The sequence below is a fragment of the Lepidochelys olivacea genome (assembly GCF_965140295.1).
Source record: "Lepidochelys olivacea isolate rLepOli2 genome assembly, chromosome: 3".
Classification (NCBI taxonomy): Eukaryota; Metazoa; Chordata; order Testudines; family Cheloniidae; genus Lepidochelys; species Lepidochelys olivacea.
This window is the reverse complement of record NC_140413.1, coordinates 86,330,836-86,347,958: the sequence shown is the minus strand read 5'-3', so window position 1 is coordinate 86,347,958 and position 17,123 is coordinate 86,330,836. Positions and strand designations below refer to the sequence as shown.

The window sequence follows — 17,123 nt, the reverse complement described above, 5'->3', positions numbered from 1 at the left end:
TTTTTCCTGTATCTGTGTTCCTGATCTGTCATCCTTTTCATTATAATCAGTTTAGAGCCTTGCTGTATAGGTTTGACACTTGATGTACCTGGAGTGAATGTTTAGGAAATACATTTGTAAAGACTGACCTGACAGTCCAACAATAGCACCATGTGTTCCTGTTCACCTTGGGGGCAATGATTAAATCTTATGGTGCACACTTCTTTTCTGGACCACCAGCAGTAGGCTGATCCTTTAAGATAAGGAACTCCCACTTACCTCCACCATAATTCTTTCCAGCCAGAGGTTTTTTGCAATCTAAAATATACGGCTCTTATCAGGGTTGTTTAATTGTCTTTAGGTCAGTGAGCAAAAATATGCATAGAAGCTCAACTGAAGAGGAGGATTCATCTTCAGAAGAAGAAATGGAATGGAGTGGTAACAGTTTGCTTCTAGCTAATCTCTCTATACCTCAGTTAGATGGAACTGCAGATGAAAACGGTGGTAAGTAAATAGTAAAACTACTTTAAAAATTACACCTTTTAAACAAATCCTTCAAAAATTGAGTTACTGCATGGAACATAAATGGTTTCCTGATCAGTGTACCAATCCTGGAAGATCTGACTGCCCTCAACTCCCAAGTCAGTGGGAGGGACGTGCTCTCAGCACTTTGCAGGAAATGACCCTTAAATACTGTAAATTGGCTTATAAGATGATTAATCATAAAAGGCTTATGGTTCTCCCAACTGTACCTTCCCTCTCCTGCCCTGCTTTTTTTTTAGTCTGAGTAAAGAGGGTCTTAAATTAGTCTTAAGGGAGAGGGTAAAGCTCATCCAGTTACCATAGGGATTTTTTTAAAAATTTGTTTGAAATGTTTATTATGCATACACAATATAGAAATTACTATTTTCATTAAACCATTTAGTCTGCCAGGATTTCACTGTAAGTATACTGAATTTAGTAAACTTGTGAAAGAATCCAGACTCCCTATGTACTGTTGTTCAGTTATATACCACCCATAATTAATGCAGTGTAACTCACTTTCAGCCTTCATTTCATTCAATATATTGCATATCTATATCCTGAAATTGCATGAGTTTAAAACTGTGTAACAGCAAGCAGGAACAAGTTAGCAAGGAAGAAGTTTCAAGTTTCAGAATTAAAAAAAAAAAAAATTCTCCCCCTTACCCTCATTACCTCTGCAAAAATAAAAAAGGTCTGAAATTACTTCAATTCATAGTGTGGGTAATGTGATTTTGATGATAAGAGAATATTTAAATACTATTTTCTACTTACTTTTAGTAAGGTGATCTATATATTATCTTTATATAAGTATATTGAACAAGGTAATGAAATATAAATAGAGAGAGAGAGAGAACAAATGCTTGGTTCTGTGGCAAAGAGATCCTAATATTAAGATGAAGTATTTGCTTTAGTTTTTTTCTAATAGTAGTCATTTTTCTTTAATGAGAGAGACAAGGTAGGTGAGGTAATATCTTTTACTGGACCAATTTCTACTAGTGGAAGGTTCAAGCTTTCAAGATACAGGGCTCTTCAAGTCTGGGGAAGGAAGCAGAGTGACACAAACCTTGTACCTTCCACCAACAGAAGTTGGTCCAGTAAAACATATTACCTCACCTGCTTGTGTTTCTCATATTCTGAGACCAACATAGAATCATAGAATATCAGGATTGGAAGGGACCTCAGGAGGTCATCTAGTCCAACCCCATGCTCACAGCAGGATCAGTCCCCAACTAAATCATCCCAACCAGGGCTCTTTGTCAAGCCTGACCTAAAAACTTCTTAAGAGGGAGATTCTACCACCTCCTTAGTTAACCCATTCCAGTGCTTCACCACCCTCCTAGTGAAAAAGTTTTTCCTAATATCCATCCTAAACCTCCCCCACTGCAACTTGAGACCATTACTCCTTGTTCTGTCATCTGCCACCACAGAGAACAATCTAGATCCATCCTCTTTGGAACCCCCTTTCAGGTAGTTGAAAGCAGCTATCAAATCTCCCCTCATTCTTCTCTTCTGCAGACTAAACAATCCCAGTTCCCTCAGCCTCTCCTCATAAATCATGTGCTCCAGCCCCCTAATCATTTTTGTTTCCCTCCACTGGACTCTTTCCGATTTTTCCACCTCCTTCTTGTAGTGTGGGACCCAAAACTGGACACTGTACTTAGATCAGGCCTTACCAATGCCGAATAGAGGGGAATGATCATGTCCCTCGATCTGCTGGCAATGCCCCTACTTATACATCCCAAAATGCCATTGGCCTTCTTGGCAACAAGAGCACACTGTTGATTCATATCCAGCTTCTCGTCCACTGTAACTCCTAGGTCCTTTTCTGCAAACTGCTAGCTAGCCACTCAGTCCCTAGTCTGTATCAGTGCATGGGATTCTTCCTTCCTAAATGTAGGACTCTGCACTTGTCCTTGTTGAACCTCATCAGATTTCTTTTGGCCCAATCCTCTAAATTGTCTAGGCCCCTCTGTATCCTATCCCTACCCTCCAGCATATCTTCTACTCCTCCCAGTTTAGTGTTATCTGCAAACTTGCTGAGGGTGCAGTCCACGCCATTCTCCAGATCATTAATGAAGATATTGAACAAAACCGGCCCCAGGACCGACCCTTGGGGCACTCCGCTTGATACCGGCTGCCAGCTAGACATGGAGCCATTGATCACTGCCTATTGAGCCTGAGGATCTATCCAGCTTTCTATTCACCTTATAGTCCATTCATCCAGTCCATACTACTTTATCTTGCTGGCAAGAATACTGTGGGAGACCGTATCAAAAGCTTTGCTAAAGTCAAAGAATAACACGTCCACTGCTTTCTCCTCATCCACAGAGCCAGTTACCTCATCATAGAAGGCAGTCAGGTTAGTCAGGCATGACTTTCCCCTGGTGAATCCATGCTGACTGTTCCTGATCACTTTTCTCTCCTCTAAATGCTTCAAAATTGATTCCTTGAGGATCTGCTCCATGATTTTTCCAGGGACTGAGGTGAGGCTGACTGGCCTGTAGTTCCCTGGATCCTCTTTCCCTTTTCTAAAGATGGGCACTACATTAGCCTTTTTCCAGTCGTCCGGGACTTCCCCTGATGGCCATGAGTTTTCAAAGATAATGGCCAATGGCTCTGCTATCACATCCGCCAACTCCTTTAGCACCCTTGGATGCAGTGCATCCGGCCCCATGGACTTGTGCTCGTCCAGCTTTTCTAAATAGTCCTGAACCACTTCTTTTTCACTTGACAGAGGGCTGGTCACCTCCTCCCCATGCTGTGCTGCCCAGTGCAGTAGTCTGGGAGCTGACCTTGTTTGTGAAGACAGAGGCAAAAAAAGCATTGAGTACATTAGCTTTTTCCACATCCTCTGTCACTAGGTTTCCTCCCCCATTCAGTAAGGGGCCCACACTTTCCTTGACCTTCTTGTTACTAACATACCTGTAGAAAACCTTCTTGTTACTCTTAACATCCCTTGCTAGCTGCAACTCCAAGTGTGATTTGGCCTTCCTGATTTCACTCCTGCATGCCCGAGCAATATTTTTATACTCCTCCCTGGTCATTTGTCCAGTCTTCCAGTGAAGCTTCTTTTTTGTGTTTAAGATCAGCAAGGATTTCATTGTTAAGTCAGGCTGGTAGCCTGCCATATTTACTATTCTTTCTACACATCGGGATGGTTTGTTCCTGCAACCTCAATAAGGATTCTTTAAAATACAGCCATCTCTCCTGGATTCCTTTCCCCCTCATGTTATTCTCCCAGGGGATCTTGCCCATCAGCTCCCTGAGGGAGTCAAAGTCTGCTTTCCTGAAGTCCAGGGTCCATATTCTGGTGCTCTCCTTTCTTCCTTGTTTTAGGATCCTGAACTTGACCATCTCATGGTCGCTGCCTCCCAGGTTCCCATCCACTTTTGCTTCCCCCACTAATTCTTACATTTGTGAGCAGCGGTCAAGAGGAGCTCTGCCCCTACTTGGTTCCTCCAACACTTGCACCAGAAAATTGTAACATGGTTACATCATTATATTTTTTAATATAGTTTTGAGACACTGTGTTAATTGTACTAAATGGACTACAAACTTGAAATTGCAGATTAAATTCAAACTCTACAACACCGTATTTCTTAGTCTGAAATCTAGCTGGTTAGCATGAAATTCTTATTAATTACTTCCCTAGGGTGAAAAATTTGCCCTCCTATGCATGTGCACAAATCTCTATAAAATTAATGCAATTTGCATGTGCTCAATAAGGCAAGAATTTGGTTTTTAAACAGTGTTTTAAAAAATATATTTTCTGGAATGGTTTTGCATTTTAGAAATATATTTTAAAATAATCCATGAAGGGTTATGATAATATGTTGTGACAGTGCCTCATTGCATTGTAAATTTGAAAGTAATAGTATACAATCACAGATGAGAGAGAGGCTATATGCCTAGTATTTATTCCTTAACAGTAAATAATGACCCTTTGGCAAACTCTTCAATTATTTAGCTGATGAGGTGACTGGGCATTCTTCTCTTGAATAGAATGTGTATCCCTGTTGTTATCCTTTTATCTGAATAATAACCAAACAAAACCTTCATTGGATTTCCAGGATTTATGGAAATGCATGGAGATAGACACAGATCAATAAATAATACAAGTTGAAACAGGAGCAAAGCAAATGACTATAGCTAACATCTCAAAATCTGAAATTAAGCTTCTAGTGCTGAATTTATTAATCCTAATAAGCCTGATTTTCAAAGGTAGTGAGCATGTACAGCTCCCTTGACATCACTGGCATTGGTAGGTCAGCACTCCTGAAAATCAGGCCACTTATATTTAGGTATCTGTAGGTGGATTTAGAAGCCTAAATTCTTCCTTTGGTTTAAAAATTTGGCATGTGTGTATTTGTGTAGTATTTAGGAATGACTGGCAGAATGGCTGCTGCACTAGTTGTTTAAATGATCTGATCTGGTATGACAACTCCTATGCTCATGTGAATCATAGTTAAGGCTGCAAGTCTGTCCTGGAGGTCATGGAAATCATGGATTCTGTGACTTTCCGGGACCTCCGTGATTTCTGCAGTGACCGATGCGGTTGACCCAGGGAATGCCTGAGCAGCTCGGGTAGCCTGTGAGCCAGCCACACCAGCCGCTGCTGGGGCAGTCTCAAGCCACCGTGCCCCTTTCCCCCAAGCAGCAGCAGGAGTTTGGGTGTGGGAGAGGGCTGAGGTAGGGGGGTGGGGTGCAGGAAGGGGTGAGGGCTCTTGGCAGCGCTTACCTCGGGAGGCTCCTCAGAATTGGTGACGTGTCCCTCAGCTCCTATGTGTAGGCATGGCCAGGTGGCTCTGCATGCTGCCTCCATCCTCAGGTGCCGCCTCCGCAGTTCTCATTGGCTGTGACTCCCAAAAAGTGGGAACTGTGGAGCCAGTGCTTGGGGTGGGGGCAGCACACAGAGCCCCCTGGCCGCCCCTACAGCTAAGAGCCTACCAGCCCCACCAAACCCACCCTCTCCCCCCGTCCCCTCCCTCCCCCCCCGAGCATCTGCGGCACCCCTGGGCTGCCCTCTGCCCCAAAGCACCCAAGATTTAATCAGGATTTATAGTACAAGTCATGGACAGGTCACAGGCCGTGAATTTATATTTATTGCCCGTGACCTGTCCATTACTTTTACCAAAAATACCTGTGCCTAAAACATAGCCATAATCATAGTCATAACAATCTTGCCCATAAATAAAATAGGATTTTGATTTTTGATGGGAGTTATTTTCATAGAGGTATTTTTAAAATGGTTAATATCTTAAGATAGATATTTTGAAATGAGGGGAAAAAAGTAAAAATAATTGCTTTTCTTCCATTCCAGACAATCCTTTGAATAATGAAAGTTCTCGAACTCACTCCTCCATAATTGCAACAAGTAAAATGTCCGTAAAGACCTCGATGTTTCACAAAGACGCTACTACGCTAGAACCCCCATCTTCTGCTAAGATTACTTTTCAGTGTAAACACACAAGTGCCCTTTCTTCCCATGTTTTGAACAATGAAGATTTAGTAGAAGAGCTTTCGCAACCAAATGCTGAAGCAAGACCTGATCTTTCAGTCCATTCTCTCACAAAAGAAAGCACTTACACTGCAAAATGTCCAACATCATTCAGCAATAGTGCCCATTCTGAAAACTCTCACAAGGAAAGTAATAAGAAAGATATTCTTCCAGTTTCTTCATGTGAAAATAATATTTTTGAATATGAAGAAGATATTTCATCAGTGAGCAGACAGATACCAAGTAGGAAGTACACCAGCATCAGAAAGGTAGACAAGGATGATGCCTCTTTTATGCATATGAGCTGCCACATTAGTGATAGTGTGTTGAGTAAAAACTCATTCAGTTTTTCAGAGCTAAGCCTCTCCAAAAATAAAATACCCTCTGAAGCAAATGAAAAATCCAGCAGCACAGGTATAAATAGCTTTTTCCCTTCAACGGTAACAGAAAGTTGTGAATTGGTGTCTTGCTCAGGAGGGAATCGAACTGCAGGGCATTCTGTTGAAAGTAGCACTGATGAAGAAGGAAGCCTTAATAAACTTAAAATTAGGTATGAAGAATTTCAGGAGCATAAGACAGAAAAAACAAGCCTCAGTCAACAAGCAGCACATTATATGTTTTTTCCCAGTGTTGTTCTTTCTAATTGTCTCAGCCGACCACAAAAATTAGCTCCTGTGACATATAAATTACAGCAGGGCAACAGACAATCCAGGTTAAAGCTGAATAAAAAGAAATTGGGTCTTAGCAATCATCAGGAACCTGCAGATGTCAATGATGTTGCATCCATGAAGGAAAGCTGCTATACACAAGATGATGCTTGCAGTAACATTCCTGACAAGGACAGTGCATTACCTATTGATTTAGTTCAAGTTCCTCATGGTGCTTTTGAAAACAAAATGCCTGCAAATAATGCTAATTGTATTGATTGCCAATTTAGAGATGGATCCCTGGAAACAGAGCAGTCATTTGGATTATGTGGGAATAAATATACACTCCGAACTAAACGAAAAGTAAATTATGAAACTGAAGACAGTGAATCAAGTTTTGTCATGCACAACTCAAAAATTAGCCTACCTCAGCCCATAGAAAGTGGTGAAAGTTTGGATGGGTCTCAGAAATCTCGAAAACGTAGAAAACTCTCTAAAAAACTGCCACCTGTTATTATCAAATACATTATCATTAATAGATTTAGAGGCAGAAAAAATATGCTTGTTAAAATAGGAAAAATAGACTCTAGTGAGGAACAAGTGATACTTACAGAAGAAAAGATGAACCTATATAAAAAGCTTGCACCTTTAAAGGACTTTTGGCCAAACGTTCCTGACTCCCCTGCAACCAAATATCCTATTTATCCATTAACACCAAAGAAAAGTCACAGAAGGAAAGCAAAACATAAGTCAGCTAAGAAAAAAGTTGGAAAACCACAAAAAACAAGTAGTAAAAATATTAAAAGAACTTTATCTTTCAGAAAAAGAACTCATGCAATCCTTTCTCCCCCTTCACCATCTTATAACGCTGAAGCTGAAGACTGTGACTACCACTATAGTGACGTTATGTCTAAATTAGGTTTTCTCTCTGAGAGAAGCATAAGTCCAGTAAATGCATCTCCCCCTCGCTGCTGGTCTCCCACTGATCCAAAAGCAGAAGAAATTATGAATGGACTAGACAAAGAAGCTTTACTTATTAAGGGTCCTAATATGTACATCAGCAAGACTGTTAATTCCATTGTAGGAAAAAATAGTCGAGCAAAAACTCAGGTTAAGAAATGTAAAAAGAAATTTGCTACGGTAGCTACTAAGAAAAGGAACAAGATTAATCAGACTAATAAAACAGCAAATGATGGAAAGAAGAAACCTAGGACAAAACAGAGACAAAAAATAACTGAAAAAATGTCATCAAGAAAGCGTATGACATTTAAAGATGAAAAAGGAAATACTCGTTCTGCTGCAGAAGTTAAATTTGTGCTGAAACATCAAGATCTGCCTGAAATTACTCACAACTTTGGCAGCTCACAACCACTTCTTACTCAGAAAGATGTTCCTCTAACTGGCTATTCAACAGGACATCTACTATCAACACAGCTCCCCCCAACAGTGGATGTACAAGGAAATTCATCTGGCTATTTTCATCCATTGCTGGAAACTGATAATCCTGTGGGTTTGCAAGGTTTGTCTACTCCAAGAGAAAATCTTCATTCATCTGTCATTTCTGCTCCTGTGATACCTGGAAGGGAAATAACAAAAATAAACTCCCAAAGGTCTAAGAGTCAAAATGCTGTGTTTCGAATGAAGGAATCTAGTTTGAGTCAAAATAATATATTTGACCCATCTAACCACTCATCTCAGGTAACACAGAATATATGTAACTCTAAAGATAAAACATCTACAAAGACAGAAGAGATGATAAATTCACAGAATAGATACTTGTCATCAATTGGAAAATTAAATGAAACACATAGCTTTCCAGATACAATGAAGACAGATCAGTTACATACCACTAATTTTTTGCATTGTAAAGACAATAATCAGCAGCAGATTGTATGCTTACCAGAAGCATCAAAACATGCAGATTCTTATTCTTCTATACTTAAATCATCTGAGGAAAGCCATGGATCGCTTCAGTTGCCTAAGAACTGTTTTGTAACTTCTTTAAGGAGTCCAGTGAAACAGCTAAAATGGGAGCAAAAACAGGGAGGATTTATTTTTGATATGTCTCATTTTAAACCCGAAAGAATAAAACATCGGTCTTTGTCAGAAACCATCTCACAAACAAAAACTATCTCCCAGTGCAAAAACAGGACTGTAATGACCCCATCAGCATTCAGTGAAGGACAGTCTGGATTAGCTGTTCTAAAAGAGTTACTACAAAAGAGACAGCAAAAAGCACAACATGCAGGTATTTTGCAAGAGCCATTATCAGTTACACCTCAGATAAACAAAAGTATTTCTTGCTCTCCTGAACAGCATAAAGCAATTAAAAGATCACAGTCAGTCACATCACCAAGAAAGTCTCGCGCTCCCAGAAATACAAAACCTAAAGAAAAAACACCAAAACCTTTAAAAGTGGATTCTTCAAACCAGCATAACACTAATCAGATTGACCACTTTATATCTGATGACAGCCCTGGTTTTTTTTCAGACCCAGGCTTTGAAAGCTGTTACTCACTTGAAGACAGCCTGTCACCAGACCATAATTACAATTTTGATATTAATACCATAGGGCAGACTGGATTTTGTAGTTTGTACTCTGCAAGTCAGTTTGTCCCAGCAGATCAAAGTCTGCCACAAAAGTTTTTGAGTGATGCAGTTCAGGATCTTTTTCCTGGACAAACAGCAGAAAATGAACTTTTCGGTCATAACAGCCAAAAATCTGAGGAAGAAAAACATCGCTCTTCAGACCCAAGTACATGGATAACATCTGGTGCTCTAAGTCCTGAACTTTTTGAGAAAACCTCTATGAATAACAATGAGAACCATCGCCATGGTCAGTGGAGAAACAATGTTCATCCTTCAGCATCTCGAACTAGCTCATCAGTAGATATTTTCTGTACGCAACAGGCAGGGGACTATGTAAATGAGAAGTTCAAGTTGAATAGAAATCCAGTAAATAAAGAGGTATTTCTTAGCCTTCCACAGTCAAGCTGTTCAGACTTCATTCAAAGCTGCACTAGAAAAGAAACCACTTTTGAACCATGTCAGCCACTTGGTTCAATTAATACCTCTTTTACTTCCGTATTGTCTTCTCCGGATGGTGAACTCGTGGATGCAGCTTCTGAGGATTTAGAGTTGTATGCTTCAAGAAACAATGAAGGATTAACTCCAACTCCAGACAGTTCACCACGATCAACCAGTTCTCCCTCACAGTCAAAGAATGGAAGTTTTACGCCTCGTACTGCTCACATTCTTAAACCTCTCATGTCACCACCAAGTCGTGAAGAAATCATGGCAACTTTGCTAGATCATGACCTTGCAGAAACAATTTACCAAGAACCATTTTGCAGCAATCCTTCTGATGCACCAGAAAAGCCAAGGTAATTTGTCTGTACACTTTTATTACAAGGCATTTCTATATGTATGTATATTTGTAATTCTGTTAAATCTAATTACATGTATTCCTAAAGCTAATTTTAGCTATATATAGGAATTTTTCACTCTCCGATGTAAAAGATTTGAAGTGATAAACTTAAATTCCACGGCTTTTGTTTTAACTCTGTAGTTAAATAAAATAGAATAATTGTCCTTCCCTTACCGTTATCCACTTTAATGCCACATGCCAATTTTGTTGTCCCTAAGATGATCAAAGGAGGAATGAGCTGACTACCTTCTCCTTGGGTGAAGGAAGACATCTGACCATGTGACTTGCTCTAGAACAGGAATAGTCAATTATTTTTTGTCAAGGTCCAAATTTCTTGGTCAAGGTATAGTCAAGGTCCAGACTCCAGAGAAACATTTTTCACACCACAATAGCAATAAAGATAATAAGTAAATAAAAAGATTTTGCAGTCCATTCAAAAGCGTCTGGTGGTCCATGTTTGGCCCGTGGTCCGCCTGTTGTCCATTCCTGTTCTAGAGATTAGAGCCATGAGGACTCTTCCTGGTTTTCATCTTGAGGACTGCTTGTAATTCTGACAAGTGCATAGATACCCAAACCTTTAATTGATGACAATTGTTGACCATGCTATGATGTATGCAAGTAGTGAAACTGGTCATACATTCACAGTGTACTAAGTGACGCTTCCTCACAATGCTGAAATTGTACGTGTGTTACCTTTACTACTTGTGTACTAAATGTACTAACAGCTGCTTCTTCCAGAAATTCATTGGCATTTTACATCAGGATCAGAAAGTTGAGTGGTCCTTCAGCTGTGATTCTTTAACCAAATGGGTTTTCTACTTCCTTTCTGAAACTAGAATCATAGGATATCAGGGTTGGAAGGGACCTCAGGAGGTCATCTAGTCCAACCCCCTGCTCAAAGCAGGACCGATCCCCAACTACATCATGTTCTAATATTTTCTACTCCAAAACACCAAGCTACTGTCTTTGCAAATATATTATTACTGACCGTTAAAATTTAATTTTGTTTGAGTGTGAAAAATGACCTTTCCAGTAGTTTAATAATACTGTACTGAACTACTCTCCATGATGCTAGAGACTCCAGTTTGTTCCCACATTCTTGAACTAATAGGAGTTGAGAGCTGTGTGGAAATGGCACGGTCTGTCTCTGAGGGAAAAGTGATTTCCTTTAGTGATTTCTCTTGCCGATTCAGGAGAGTGTTTGATAGAGTTTGGATGGAACTAAATCACTCCTCTTTTGAAAAGTTGATGATTGTCCTAGGATATTTAGTGTGGAAGATAAAAGGTAAAGCAGGTAGCATTTGGAAGAGATCCTTGGGGCACTAAGAGTGATTCAGAAACTCCCATCCCTCCACCAGAAAGAAAGAAAGGAGTTACTCTCAGTAGGTTTCCAATTTAGGGCAGAGTAATAGCTTAAAATATTCTCTTTACAGGGAGATTGGAGGACGGCTTCTCACAGTAGAAACTAGACTTCCAAATGATCTGCCTGAGTTTGAGGGAGATTTCTCATTGGAAGGACTACGCCTCTGGAAGACTGCATTTTCAGCAATGACACAAAGTCCTAGACCAGGTTCACCACCACGTAATTGTCATTCCATTGCTGGCAAAGGAGAAACTAATAGCCATAAAACTAGCGAAGATAAAAAAATAGTCATCATGCCGTGTAAATGCGCACCGAGTCGCCAACAGGTTCAGATGTGGCTTCATGCCAAAGAAGAGTATGAGCATGTCAAGAAGTTGCCTAAGGATCAGCCTGTTGACACTGAGAAAGCAGCAGAGAATTTCAGATCCATAGCATTGCCTGAAGATCAGCCTACTGAAGTAGTAAAAGCAGCTAAGAATTTCAGTTTACCTAGCCAGCAAGACAGCATACCTATTGTGCCTACAAAAGATGCTCCTGTTTCACAGGCAGATCCTACACCAACACAGACCAAGGAAACTTGTGATAAATATATTAATACTGTACAGATTTCTACAAATACCACAGAACCCAGTAAAACTCCACCTGAAAGCGGGACATTGCTGCTTGCTCCTTCAGCAATAGAACTTGATAAAGAAGAAGAGGATGATGATTATTATGTCAATTATAGTTCACCAGATTCACCAGTGCTTCCTCCTTGGCAACAAGCAGCATCCCCAGATTCCAAACCATCTAGTTTAGAAGATGCAGACTGGCAGAGTCAGAACATAATTTCATCACCTGTGGAAGAAAATGACACAGCACCCAGTGGGAATGTACAGAAACATGTCAAATATGAAGGTCGGGCATCCTTCAGCACATCTCCACTTCTGGTCAGAGAAGGTTCTGGAAATTCCGAATCAGTTTGCCTTCATAGCACACCCATTGTACAGAGAAAATGTCAAGAAAGAATAGCTGAAGCACTTGATTTTACTCCTTTATCAACAGGTAAATTTATTAATTAAGCCAGGTACAACAAGAAGAGGTACAAAAACATTTCGCGCAAATAATAGGAAAAGAGTTTAATATACTTTGAAATAATTGAAAAATAACCCTCTCTCTGCAGGAAGGGCAAGTTAAACATGTTTTTATTTTTGAAAGGGATCTATTTCACAAGTGTTTATCCAGTGAAAGTAATTATTCAATTATTAATTAAGATTTGAGTGTCAGAACACCTTAAAAATTGTGGTACTGTGGCTAGAATATGAATTCTAAAGTGATGGTTAAAACATGAACAACATAACTGAAATTAAATGTTGAGTATTTTTGAGTCATTAAGTCTTTTTTGTTTAAGTCACTGGTATGTTTCAAACACATACTTACTTTGAAATTAGAATATAAATATTAAATATCTTAAATTTTAAGACTGTCCAAGATAACTATATGTTTTTGTCTTATTATACAGTGCCATATAGTCTGTAAAACACACTAGGCTGTTCTTTGGACTGGAGGTGATCAATTTGTGCACGTTATAATAGATAGAAGAATTTTCTGTTTCCTGGTAGGTAATTCAGTTTTCTTAGAATATTTGGGGGAAAGTAAATAACATTTGCATTTGTTCTATGTTTTTACAGAACCAAAGATGCAGAAATTGAATCACAGAAGAGGAAGTAACTCTGACACTCTTCGAAGAGTACTTTTAACAACACAAGTGAAGGTAAATAAGAATTGGAAACAAAGATTCAGGTTTATTAAATTACATTTAAGTGCGCATTCAAGTTCAGATGCAAAAATAGTCCATGTGTCAAGATAAACAAGTACCTTTATTTCACTTGTACTTATATTTTGACCTTTTCAATTTTTGGAATTTGTTGAGTCTGTGATAAATCTCTATTTTTTATGGGCTTTCATTTTGTTTTTGCTGTTGTGATCTGGGAAATTATTCTTATCTGTGTGTGCGCATGTGTAATAAACACACAATAGACAGTAATCATGGTAACTAAATGGGAATTATAAAGCTACAAATACAAAAGGAAAAATGAGAGCAAAGTGATAAGCATATGTTATTTGATCACATCAAATCCTAAAATGTCTCTGTCTTTATTCATGTTATGATTTTTTTTTTGTAAAAAATTGATCATTTCACACACAGTAAGAGTATGTCTCCACAGCAAAATAAATAATAATAATAGTAACTGATAGTCTCCGAGCTCAGGTCAACTAGCTGCCCGTGCTATGGGGCTAAAAATAGCCATGTAGACATTTTGGGCTCGGTCTGGAACCCTGGTACTGAGACCCTGCCGGGGTCTTATTACCTGGGTTTCAGCCTGAGCCCAAACATCTACGGTTACCCTGTGGTACAAGCCCAAGTCAGTTGACTCAGGCTCTGAGAGTTGCTGCTGTGGGGTTTGGTTTGGTTTTGTTTTTCTGCTGTGTAGATGTACCCTAACTCATTGTGTAGACAAAGGCTCAGTGAAAGTTTCCTTATAATTGTTGTAGAGGAGCTTTTAACTTTAGGTTGTTAAATAGGAAAACAGTCACCTGAAGAATGAAACATAAATATACTAATCTACAGATTTTCATCTTTTTGCTGCATATATTTCTTTCAATAGAATCAGTTTGCTGCTCTCAGTGCCCCAAAGAAAGAAACTTCTCAGATTGAAGGACCATCTTTAAACAACTCTTATGGTTTTAAAGTCAGTGTGCAAAACCTGCAGGATGCAAAAGCTTTACATGAGGTAACTTGCTGCAACACCAAACATGCATAACTTTATTCATGCTTTATACTTTTATTTAAGGAAGGAGGAGTTTGAAGGGAAAAATATTGTTGAATTCTATCCTTGTTAATCAGGGTTTGGTATTTCTAATTTTTAATAAAGCTTCTATAGTAATTTCTGTCTGAAGCTCTCAAAGTTCTTTCCTTCTAACAGCATTGAACTAAGTCCCACAACACCTTTTTTGGCAAAGTAAGTATTATTCCCATTTCCCAATAGAGGAAACTAAACTATAGATGTTCAAAGGACTCCTATTAACTTGAAATCTAATGAGTTAAAAGTAGTTTTAGATACTCCATAAACCCCTAAACCATCACTAATTTGGGTATTTTTAATGGTTTTTAAACTGTTTTTCCTCTTATCTATTGCTTTATGAGAAACTAAAAGAAAATACACAAAGTGCTGTCAAATGTACAAAGTAAACAAACTCAAAAGAGGGTAAAGGCAATAGTTTAACCTATCAGTTACTATAATCTTAGGTGTTGTGATAACACAAAAAAAATTGAGACTTTTTTTTTTACGTTAACTGTCTCCCTTTTATGGCTAGTCCAAGATTACAAAGGATGGCAGTTCTAAAACCAGGAATACAATATCCATAACCTGACTCTCAATCCTTTCTGTTAACCATTAGGCCACACTCCTCTGTTGAATTTTTATTTTTGCTATTGCCCTTACTGAGAATGAAAGGGTAAAGATCCCTATTCAGCATAGCATGTAAGCACATGCACACAGAGGTGTCAGAAGTTTACTTTGAATGGGGGCAGGATGTGGAGACATAGGAATGGGAGTGGAGTGGATGCTGTATATGGGGAGACTTGTGTGGACAGGGTGGAGAGGAACAACTCAAGACTCAGGGTGGTGCAGGGTTTTATGCACGTGTCTCTCGCCAGCTGCTGTGGGTAGCTGCTTCCGGCCCTGACCCAATCACCTCAGTTCCTACCTGCTTCCCAGCCTGATCCCAGACACTGCAGCAGCCACTCTAGCCCCTCCATGTCTTGCTCTTCCTTCTGCCCTCTGTGTGTGTATGCAGTTTACAGGGAACATTGCTTCCCAGAATGTGTAGGAGTGTGACATGTGGGTCCAAAAACCTGGATCAGCTTACACAATATTTCTACTGCAGGAGCGCTGCCTGCCCCCAACCCCCATCCCCAGGTCCATCACTCCTTCGTACTTAACTTTAAGCAAGTGAGTAGTCCTCATGAAGTTAAAGTGCTTAAGTGTTACCGTGAATTTGGGCCAAAATGCTTTTGAATGATCACTTAAGCTGAAATGTTATCACACCTTCAGCGTGTCCTTCAGAGTAGCCTCCTCATTCACCCTCCAACTTTTCTGTGCGGGTTCTACTGGGCTCTGTCTTTGGTCCCCTTCTCTTCTCCCTTGCCACGGTATCTCATAGTAATCTCTTCTCTAAACACAACTTCAAGTACTGGCTGTATGCTGATGGCTCACAGATCTACCTCTCTACTCCAGACCTGTCTCCTGTCCGAACTAAAATCTCAGTCTGTGTCACATTTCCTCGTGGATGTCCAGCCATCAGTTCAAAATCAACACAGCTAAAACAAAGCCTCTTTATCTTCCCTGCCAAGTCCTCCCACTAACTCTTTTCTTGATTACTATGGACCACACCACCATTCTGCCTGTCACTCAGGCCTGTAACCTGGACGTAATCTTCAATTTAGATCTCTCTCTAGGTCCTTACATCCTGGCTATGTCTAAATCTTGTCAATTCTTTCTGCATAACATCTCCAAGTATAGCCTTTCCTATCTATCCACAAAGTAAAACTCTCATCCAGGCTCTTGTCTTGCATCTTGATTAATGCAACATCCTACTATCTGGCCTTGACAAATGCAGACTTGCTCTGCTCATCTCCATTCAGAATTCTAATGCAAAGACCATTTTCCTAGCTTGTCACTTTGACCATATCATCCCTCTCTTTGCATTCCTTTATTGCTCCCCCATTGCATCAGACGTAAGCTGCTTGTATTCACTTTCACGGGCCTTCATAGTCAATCGCCACCCTCCCTATCATCCCATTTGCTCTTGAGCTGTCGACACTTGCCTCTGATTAACCCATTAATACAGCTTCCATCACCACTTATTAAATTTTCAAACAAACACCTTTGTGCTTTCTCTCATGCTGCCCCTCACATATAGGAGGCATTCCCCTGTGAACATCTACAAAACTGCCATATCTACCTTCAAATTCCTTTTCAGAACTCCCCTTTACCATGATTCTTGCAAAAAAACATTAACAATTAGGCCACTGGGGTGCAGAGACCTCTGCTTACTGTGCCAACTCCTTGTACTTCCCCATCCATTTGTATCTATCTGTTGTCTCTTGTCTTATTCTTAGTTTGTAAGCTTGTTGGGGTAAGGCCTGTCTCTTTGTTCTGTTTGTACAGTGCCTAGCACAGTGGGCTCCTGGTCCAGGACTAAAGTTCCTAGGCACTATGGTAACATATAAAATAACAATCCAGTCTCAAGATGGGGTTTTCTTCTGTTTGTAGGAACACAAATAATGTGACAATTAATTAAAATGCAGCTTGGTAGTATTTGAAAAATAATCACAGTGTTCTACCCAAAAAAGTATCTTACAAGTTTTAAACTATTATATTAAATATTTAACTGCAGCATCCAAAATTGCTGGTAACTTTAGGAAATTTTTAATGAGTGAATTAAAAGCTCACAAAAGTGAGGAGCTGATAATGGCTGCTTAATTTTTAGTCTAAAAAGTTTGAAGCTTAATATACCCTAAAAATATTGTGTCAAAATTAAACAAACTATTGCTCCCTATTAACGATTGAGAGACCCTAATTCAGGGGCACTTAACCATTAAAGATTCCTCCTTTCATCATGCTCTAGTTCAATCAGAAG

At 39.6% G+C, this 17,123-nt stretch overlaps 2 protein-coding genes across 3 annotated transcripts in view; one reads left to right on the top strand and one right to left on the bottom strand.

Annotated features, from left to right (window-relative positions):
• The window catches only part of MFSD4B (major facilitator superfamily domain containing 4B), a 399,121-nt gene that overhangs the window by 282,051 nt on the left and 99,947 nt on the right, over positions 1-17,123 (bottom strand). The gene's annotated exons all lie outside the window — the stretch shown is intronic.
• Positions 1-17,123, top strand: part of REV3L (REV3 like, DNA directed polymerase zeta catalytic subunit) — a 251,159-nt gene that overhangs the window by 151,782 nt on the left and 82,254 nt on the right. The window contains exons 12-16 of the mRNA XM_084623458.1: positions 341-483; positions 5,825-10,031; positions 11,509-12,482; positions 13,109-13,191; positions 14,087-14,212. Coding sequence (XP_084479584.1) covers positions 341-483; positions 5,825-10,031; positions 11,509-12,482; positions 13,109-13,191; positions 14,087-14,212 — 5,533 coding nt within the window. The remainder of the gene's footprint in view (positions 1-340; positions 484-5,824; positions 10,032-11,508; positions 12,483-13,108; positions 13,192-14,086; positions 14,213-17,123) is intronic.